This window comes from Rhododendron vialii, chromosome 4a, assembly GCF_030253575.1.
Source record: "Rhododendron vialii isolate Sample 1 chromosome 4a, ASM3025357v1".
Lineage (NCBI taxonomy): Eukaryota > Viridiplantae > Streptophyta > Magnoliopsida > Ericales > Ericaceae > Rhododendron > Rhododendron vialii.
This window is the reverse complement of record NC_080560.1, coordinates 3,815,185-3,825,252: the sequence shown is the minus strand read 5'-3', so window position 1 is coordinate 3,825,252 and position 10,068 is coordinate 3,815,185. Positions and strand designations below refer to the sequence as shown.

At 37.2% G+C, this 10,068-nt stretch overlaps 1 protein-coding gene across 1 annotated transcript; it reads right to left on the bottom strand.

The window, feature by feature from the left end:
- Nucleotides 1-234: 234 nt before the first annotated feature.
- Nucleotides 235-8,881, bottom strand: LOC131323379 (apoptosis inhibitor 5-like protein API5). Its single transcript, XM_058355138.1, has 16 exons — nucleotides 8,607-8,881; nucleotides 7,876-8,040; nucleotides 7,353-7,455; nucleotides 7,198-7,263; nucleotides 5,519-5,619; nucleotides 5,364-5,438; nucleotides 4,982-5,131; nucleotides 3,753-3,818; nucleotides 3,592-3,657; nucleotides 3,178-3,288; nucleotides 2,775-2,861; nucleotides 2,575-2,681; nucleotides 1,485-1,599; nucleotides 1,308-1,373; nucleotides 1,114-1,217; nucleotides 235-712 (listed from the first exon to the last, which is right to left on the bottom strand). Exons 1-16 carry the CDS (start codon nucleotides 8,691-8,693, stop codon nucleotides 526-528), a joined length of 1,656 nt encoding a protein of 551 aa, XP_058211121.1. The 5' UTR covers nucleotides 8,694-8,881; the 3' UTR covers nucleotides 235-525.
- Nucleotides 8,882-10,068: the final 1,187 nt, after the last annotated feature.

The following is a 10,068-nucleotide window of genomic DNA, read 5'->3' as shown; positions in this document are numbered from 1 at the left end:
GCCTACAAAACCAGTTTTTTCCTTCCCCCTTAAAGCTTTAGCCTTGGGCAAACTTTCTGGTTTTGAAAAGGACTTTTTACCGTTTGCTCGTCAAAAAGCCCAGGAAAAAAAATTTATTATCGTTGCGAAATTCTCATTAGAGAAACGAAAATGGAAAAATTGGAGGATGTAAGTTAGAGAGAAAACACAACTGAGGGGATAGAATTCAATCAATATGAAAGTTTAGCCTGGAACTTGACTACTTAAACCATACCTCTACTATTGCTTCTTTTCCAAGAATAATGGACAGTAAATGCTTAAAAGAGCTCAATAACAATGAGAAGAAAAATATTCAGCTAACTGTTTCTCTTTTCCTTTCTAAAACACCTAAACAAGAATTGTTAGCCCATAATGCCATAGGATTTGTTTTTCCTTTTCTAAGAACAAGGTGAAACTGTAAATGCCTACAAGAAAGCTCAATACACAAGCAGAAAATGGTCAGTAGCTGTTTCATGACAGTACACCTAAGCCTGGAAGTGGACAGCGCTAACGGAAACCACTTCCTCTCCCACGTCCACCACCACGACCCCTACCTCTGCTGCTGGTTCTGCCGCCATGATATAAACCCTCCAATGCCCGATTCACCAGTTGGTTTTGCACACCACCCGCTCCTCTGCCCTTTTTGACTGCATAATTGCCAGACCCATTTGCACCAGCAGCCGCACGTTTATTGCTGTAGTCGTTCAATTATATTGCCATTATTAACAAGAAGAAGAAGGCTGTGTTTGGTTTACTAGAATGAAGTTGGAATGGGATTATCATGGCATTCAAATGCTCAACTGATATTTGGTACCAAAAAAATCCATTATGTACATTTCCAATGGAATCATCATTCACCAACTTAGATTAATGGTCATTCTATGGCAGGCCAAGGAATGACCATTCCATTCTTTTCCAAAATCATTCCGGTGAACCAAACAGTATCGAAGAAGAAAGAATAATATTACAAAAATAGAAGAGACATACATACCACATATATACTAGGAGTACTGATTTTGAAAGAAAAGAATTTTCCCTAGAAAATATGATGACGACAACAAGATAAAATAGATGATGGGTGGTTTTATCTCATACCCAGCAACAGGAGCAGTTGATGGCACTGAGGGTTTCACTGCTTCTTTCCATGACAAGTTAATTTTCTGATCCCCAATGAATGAGGGTGATTTTGAATGTAATGGCTGGCATTTTGAACGTTAGAAAAACAGTCAAACAACTGCTCAAGCATTCTTAGAATAACTCACTAGAAAGGCATATGGAAAAACATTCACCTGGATCATGGCCAGTATGTTGTTGCAGGTTCGGAGCCCTATGGTGGAATTCAGCTTCTGTTTCTTCTGCATATGAACAACGGAGAAATAGATAAAGCATATATACAGAGAGAAAATAGCTAAAACTAGAGTCCATTTCAGGTCAGGTAAGAAAATAAAAGGATGTGGAAAACCCACTATGATATTCTTTTCTTCATCAGTTTTAGCAGCTGACATCGCTTTGTTCTGCTCTGTCATTCCTTGGGTTAGTTTCTTCACCATTGCCTTAGCTAAATCATCAATGGTTCTCAACCTGCATATCATCAACCAAAAACCGCAAAGGTGTCAAACTCTGTATTTGTCTCAAACAAAACTAAAAATGAAAAAAAGAAAACCTGTAATCCACTATGTTGGAAAATAGACAGAATCTCAGTACATTCATGACTCTTGATGCGAAAGACCGGCTTGAGAACTGAGTAAGTTAGGTCGGCCCCACCCATATGTTTCCAGTTGGTAGAGCAACAAATATAAAAATTCTCCCCCAGTATGGAGTTCCTCATTTAGTTGGTTGTAATTCCCTGTTATGGGCTTTCTTTCTTCAAAAAAAAAATTTTTTGCTCGGCGTAAGTGAGTAGTGTTAATTGTAGTTAGTGAGGTTTGAACACCAGGCAAATGCATAGGAGTACATGGTGCCTACCCCTGGGCTACCACTCCGCTTGCTAGTTATATACATGCTTAATCGTGCTGTTGGAGTTTCCCATGTAATAGATTGTCTGCTTAGATGTACTTCTCCTAATGTTTGTAAATATTCTCCTACCTATTAACGCAAAAATAGAGAAATAGGGGAAGAGTAGGTATTAGGAACCACCTTGCTATTGGACAGGGAAATTATGTAGCAGAAACATAAAATCTTGGTAACCAATACCCATCACCTAAAGTCGGAGATGTTGGTTTTGTCGGAATTATTACTTACTGTCCATAAATCCGCCACTAGGATACTACATGGATCACAACACCCTACATGAAAACGTGTCTTGGACGTAACGACATCTAAAGTATTGCAGTAAACAAGAAAAGCATAATGCTTTTCTTCCAAACTAAATAAAACACAATGTCTGAGATCAAAACAAAACCAACCAGGGTCCAGGCCACATTCAAACCATTGATAATTTTCTATTGCATGCTATATTCTACGTTGCCTTGCTCTGTAATTCATTTGCTTCCAAGGTATGCACATTTGACAATCAATGCAAGGAAATAGGAATGAAAACTAGATGGTGTGAAGCACCTCTCAGTGAAGTCTTTATGGTTCTCTGAGAAATCTTCCCCAAGCCTATCAGAAGGTTGGCCAGTGACAATCTTGTAGCCACATAGACTATTTGTGGCATTAGGAGTCTACAATAACCAATAGAAAAATATAGGTCAAACATAAACTGCATGAAAAGGAGAAGAGAAAAAAACAGAACCGGAAAGTAATAAGCTACTTACTTTATGTGCTAAATGGTGAAATATGTACAATAAACACTCAATGAAAGTAAAGTTCATCTCCTCAAGCTTTCTCCGAACCATGTGTTTCTGACAGGAAAACCACAAAGAATGTAAAGAAAGAGTCCATGTAAAGTGTCAAAACAAAAAACAAATAGTAGCATGAGACAGATTTCTGAAGAGAAATTGGTGCCCAAGAACCAACAGCTTCTAAGCCATAACTATCCTATAGAGAAATTCAAAAATGCAACACAACTGCTAGATTACCAACAGCGATAAAACCATAAATCAATCACTTCAGGGTGAACAGGGTAAGGCAAGACAAGACGTTATCACCACATACTCTCCTATTAACTTCTATACACAATACTACATGTCTCATGTCACATCATATACGCAAGTCTACCTTTAAAAGTTGAACAATAGAAGGCAGAAGCTGGCGGGAATCCTGTGGTGGAACATAAGATGAACATTCCGCAAGGTTCTTGAGCAAGTCCACTTTTCGTTCTTCAGGAAGCTGACAGGATAAATCATCATTAGAATATATTAAGTGCCACAAAATGAAAAAATCAGCAGAGAGTACACGTGCAACACAGAGAAGTTAAGGCAATCAACAAATAGTCAAGCAGAAATATTTCTATTTGGTGAACTGATAACAAGAAGAAGAAGTATGCAGCTTAAACTTGCAAAACTTGGCTAAAACAAAGTTCAGGAATGATAGGCTAACTGATGCTCGCCTGATTCAAGGGCACCTACAACCTGTACTCCTATCTTAAATCTCCAAACAAATAGTTAGCACTTCGCAGACAGTACAAAATACCTTGTCAAAAACTGGTAAGATATGCTTGTTCAAATAGTTGACAAACCTGCTGCTTGATGCACCCATCTGAAAATTGAAAAATATATATATTAAAAGATAAGGCATCAGACAATCATATAATCCGTCAGATTGAGCAACACAATTGCGAATACAGCTTGTACCACAAAAAATGGAAGAGCCATATGCAGGCAAGATATTAATCTATCAATGTGATCACCATCAGACACCTGCAGCAGCAAGGGTTTCATAAGCAAGATAGGAACGAGTCAAACATATAAACTAAAAATCCGCAGGAAATAGAAAACATGCAATGTTACTAAAATATGATTCCTCATCAGAAAAATCTCGTCTTCCTTAAAAATACATCACCCTTGCAAACTATAGTGTCTAATTTCAGTTTACAATGATAATGCTTCTATGTTAACCACTAAAAACACAGGGTGATGTCAAAAAATTGTATACAGGATACATACAAAGGGAAACATCTAGAGAACAAAAAGGCCACTAGCCCACTACCCAAATGGTTTAGAGCAAGAACTATCTCTAAATAACAATTTAGAATAAAAAGAACTGTAAAATACGCGGAAAAAAGTGACCCTCCTTAAGATGGATCTGATAAAAAGTTGCTTTTTACCCTCTGAAACCTGTTTTCTTGCTTCAGTATTTGGCATGCATAGTAGTCTCAATGCACCAAATAAATAACAAATAACCAAGAAACCTTCTACATCTTCGAAGTCTGTCAAAGAAACTGTCTATCATATGTGTTTCCATAATGAGTTAAAAATAATAAAGGTAGACAACTCTTGCTACTATTGTATCGTACAAAACGTAATAACCACAATAAAGATTTACACCCTGCACCATCCCCTTTTGAAGTGGCAAGATATTCCCACCCATACTATTAGCAGGCAAGCATTATCTACTTACTTTCAACTTTTTCAAATTCAAAAGACATATAAATGTACATAAGGACACATAGTCATGTCAAAAGGACATAATCCAAATTCTATTCAAGCATTGCTTCATGCTCTCGTCTACTTCCAAGTGGAGAAAGTTCAGTACTTGCTTGTAGAAAAGGGTTAAGATTTCTCATTCCACAAAACATACTCCCTCCAAAATTTAACTAGTTTAATTGACAACAAATTAATTGCAGACAACCAAGATACAGAAGCAACTCAAACAATAACAAGAGGGCCAGCGCGCACCAGAGACAAGCAGCAAGTCTCAGTTTTCAGCAATGACATTAATAATTTGAAAACTTACCACAAAATGAACTCTCGCAATAGCTTATCATAAATGAGAAAACGCATATAATACGTTTACCATAACAGTTTCCCAATTTTCTCCCTTTTCTCTCTTCACTTTTTTTTTGGTGGGGGTGAGTACTCACATTGAACTGCGTATCTAGATCTGCCTGCCCTTCAATAATTTCAACAAGCTCCTGAACACGCTCAACAGGAGCATTCCGCCCGAATAAACTCAAGCTTCTCAAGAAGTCCATGAACATTTTAAATTCTTCTCCCGTCACGTCTTGCAAACTCTGGGACAATATTCAATCAACTACTCAAAAATATGAAGAACCCAAAGGCCTAACGAAATCACTGAGCAAAAAAAAAAAAAGGGCTGACAAAATAAGGACCCAAAACACGTCATCCGATTATTGATGGGAAAATGGAACGAAGTCACCCGTATTCACAAAAGATGCAGGGCATACAATGAGGAAATATTGTTTAAACAAAACAGAGAATAAATAGTTGTGAACAGGACCATACCTGTTTTATCAAATCAGTTATATGCCTCTCCATCTGCTCCTGTGGCTTCAATAGTTCTGCTTTAAGTGGGAATACCTGAAAATTTACAGCATTTAATATTCAGCTATGTCGGGAAAAAAGGAACTTATCAATGACAGCATTGGGAAATGTCGCACCTTATCCCTGATAAAGAATAAAACCTTTTCACGGATGCCTTCCTCAGCACTAGGTTCATCGGGGTTCCCAATGACGTACTTAAACAAAACTGTTAAGGAGGCTGCAGCAAGCAAATAGCATTAGATCTACCAAATGGAAAAACAAGAGCTTAATTGTAAAAAAAAAAAAGAGAAAGAAAATGATTCCATAAATAGCACAACAGATAAGTTACAAAGTACAGCACCAAAATACAAAAACCAAGCATGGATTAGGGGTACTGTTTGCAAAAAAGCAGGTCACAAATGTATTAAATGTGTTAAACAAATGATGAGAAACATTAATATGCAGTACGTAAGATAGATTGAAGCCTCTATATAAAAGGTAGTCACTAGTCACAAATCACAATGCCATACATCATAATCTCATGCACCTCTTATCACCAAGAAATGATATTTTTTTTCCTTTGGCTTTTACAATCTATAAATGTAACATTTCAATCTCCCATACTTGTCAATATCTCTGATATGTTGACAAATAGGATAAATCTGCAAATGGAAAGAGAACCGTTTTTCCCCCAGGGACAAGACAAGAGATGCTAAGATAACAAGGAAACCAAAGCTCCCTCTCCTGGAAGCCAAAACTGCATGTTAGTCTCCCAACTATGTAGAACATAAAGCCTGAAGAACGTGCAGCCAGACAGACACCTTTGAGGCGTATAAGGGACAGAATGCCCATGCTCAAGTAGAGGTAACCACTCCTCTCCAATCACCAAGGATGGATGCAAGAATATCAAATAAACACTTTGCCAATAGGAATTAACTAACCATTTCCCACATTAACCTTCAAACCCAAAACAGCCTTGAAACAAAATCCAACACATCGGAGGTTACTCAATAACACGCAACAAAAAAAAAAAACACTTGAATCATCAAGAAAAAGTAAATAACATATCCTGCAGCCCTATTCACCATCCACTGTGCTGCCCAACATCTTACCCGAAGTTTCAATAACCAAGATGACAGGCAATGGTGACAAGGATCGCCGTTCCTCTATCCCATACATGGCTACATGTCTGAAATAAACCGACCAGCATCATGTTCATCAATATAGAAAGACTTGCATCCTAAAACCACCACCAAGGCGCCAACATAATCCATTTTCTCCACCGTCTCCTAAAATCCATCCCTTTCTAACACATACATTAAATAATCTGACCTATCACCCTTTAAATATCCACTTTACCTCAAATGTGGCCTTTATTCTTTATTATTCCATTTTCTCCTTGTGATATATTCCAGTCCAGTGTATGCTGCTTTGCCACGGCTAATTGTTAATCACTTGCCCTGCTAACAATAACTTGTACGAGAGCCAACACCACAAAACCCAAAACAAATTCTGTCCTGGCCACAAAACTTAGGCCAGCAGAAGTCTAACCTAGTGGCATACTCAACCCTGTTAGACATCTGTCATGCCGTGAGTTATTCTTGTTATTGTTTTCCAAGAAGCCTAATCCATTTCACTTAAGATAGATTATTGGTACTAACTATTTTGCAATAACGACTGGCACAGGGAGCAAACATAATGAGTGTTATGTCACTATACAAAAAAATTGTGAAGGGAAAAAGACATCAGCAGGATCAAAATATATAACTAACATCTGCATAAAGATTCCAACTTTCGACCACAGAAAAAAACTCACTTTTTATGTCCTGCCGCAACAAAGACATTAAGGCTTTATGCACAGCATCGCGCTCCACATTTTCTCCTAGAACAGTCAAGGACATTTAGCATGACATAATAAGCAATTAAATCAGTTTTAAAAGGGGACAATATGAACCTCGAAGAGAATAATACCTGCTTGGTGGAGGAGCTGCCCCAAAATATCAACAATTTTGGACAGATTTTCTGGGGTATCCTTGCAAAAAAGAAGAAGTCCACGAATTGCTTGTACTCGCACCTTCGGAAATCAACAGACAGAAAGAGATCAAATGAATTTAGTTAGGAACTTTATACAATTTACAACTTTTAACTTATCCATGTATATGTTAACGCTTCGTTCACTTGTCAATAAATTAAAGAAGTAAAATTATTCCCAAGAAGATTCTAGCGAAAGTGAAGTAACAGAAACAATATTCTTGCAAATTCTTGTGTTTTTTGCAAGACAAGTTTTGAGGGAAAGCTAATCCTAGAGGAAAAAGTTAGAGACGTGGGTCCCACAACGTTCCTACTAATTATTCACTTTGAGAAATGCAGAAAAGTTAAACATTCTCGTACGTTCATTTCCCTACAATCGAACGAGCCCTAAAATAATGAGGACAAACTATTGATTGTGAAGAAAAATAACTTCGTCATATTTGAACGGGAGTAAGAAACTAACCCCAAGCTCCTCGTCCTCGCAAAGAAACATCTGCTGCCCGAAAGCATCCTCCGAAAGAGTCGGAAAGTACTTGAAAAACTTGGGAATAAGCTGTGCAGCCAATTGCTTGACCTTAACAGTACCTTCACTAGCAGCTTTGATTATGGCCGCGTAGTCACCAACATGCTAAACACAACCAAAATACAAAACAAAAAGGGCCAGAGGCAATTAGCGGGGGGAGTGGCACATGCCACACCCAGGTCCAAACACAAATAGTTCTGCGAAGAAACACTATCATTCCACGAAGAGAAAAATCGTCCCCCTCTCAGACAAATTCCACAGAAAAAATCATTCTTTCAAGAAACTTCTATGAAAATTTGATTATAGAATCAACATTGGTCAATGTTCGAATTTGACAGGACATCGAGTTCCGTTCCTATAGATACCAAACCGAGGACACTATGTTTTTTCCATAGCCATCTTCAAACCGAGCACACTATGCCGACGGATTATTAAACTATAAAAGTGTGTGATTTTTTGGTATTATGAATGGTTAACTTCAGCACACACACTATCGGAGTATTTTTTTCTCGTATTAAGTATGTCAGATATTTTTGAGTGCCAGCTGTGGTTTTCGCCACACCGAAAACAAAGTAGTACGTAAAGAGTAACTCGAAGCATTATGAAACCCTAGGAAAACAAAAGAAGCGAATAATATACATAAATTGAAGAGGAAGAAGAAAGGAGCTAACTAGGGACTTGTCTTTGGCCTCGCTGAGGCGTTCGCCGTACTCGTAGAGCTTCTCGACGACCGAGGAATCGTCGTAAGCTTCGGCCATCGAACTTGAAAAGAGAAGGAATTAAAAGCACTCTCTGTGTGTGGTGGAGGTTTTGGAGAGAGAGAGAGAGAGAGAGAGAGAGAGAGAGAGAGAAGGGGATGTGGAGGGAGCGTTTTGAAGGCGGGACTGTTCCTCTCGGCGGGTTTTGTTAGCGCAAGGGTTTGTGGCTTGTGCCCTTAATTTTCACTTGTTTGGTTTGAGAGAAAAGGAGGAAAAGTATTCACTGCCCATAAAATTCTTATTTTCTTCACTCTTTCTTTTCAAACCAAACAATAGAAATGAAAAAAATTTCTTTTTCTTTTCTTTTCCTTCATTTCCATAGATTCCAAACAGAGCCTGAAAATAAGGAAATAAAAAACAGTGGAGTAACATTTTTCTCAGCACTGCCGCCTTTTGTTCGGTTTCCATCTTTGAATTTTTTCTTTTTTTTATGTAATGAGTGACAATGAGTGTAGTCACGGTCCAGATTTGTTCGGTTTAATAGTAAACCAATAACCAAATCAATACTTATGGATTATGAATTTAGAAAACTAAATTAGCCCACAAAAGACATAAAACCAAACCATTAAAATACAGTTCGGTTTTGATTTTAAACTACGGTTTGCTTTGAACTAAACTATTGTCTTCAAAAATATTTAAAGTACTTAAAATTACGAAGATAAATTAAAAAAAAAACTAAATTAAAACCAATTCCATTCAAATTATTAAAACATACAACCAACCAATTAAAAGTAGAATACCAACAATTGCCTCAAGTCTTAAACTAAGAAAATAAAATACTGGCAAGTCATTAAAATGAACCAACTAAGAATGCTAACTACTAAATATCGTAAGATAGTTTAACCAAATAAAATGCCAAAGATAACTCCTCAAACTATTGAATTGAAACGAGGCAGCAAAAGGCAGTAGTAGCAGCATGGTAGAAACCAACTTGTGACGATCACTCCACAGCAAGATTCATATCATTATCTTCGCGGGGAAGGAAAATTAAATATTGCGGTGGATTTAATAGGATCAGTAAATTAAGAAAATATTTGACTAAAGCTCTCATATTTATTGGGTGAATCATAATTAAATTAATCTGACTATAAATATATATGTATGTATTATACGGTTCGAATCGGTTTACAACCATAACCGTAAATGTGAATCCACAAACCAAATCATATAACGCGGTTTCTAATTTTTTTAAACTATGACCAAACCATAATATTATAAAACCGAACCAAATCTTCCGGTTTAGATTGGTTTGGACTGGATTCACGGTTTGACGAATTTTTTGCTCACCCCTAAATGTAGATAGATAGACAGAGAAAGTTATTGAGAAACGTGCAGAGAGAAAAATATGTTTCTCAAAAATAAGAATGAACAAAGT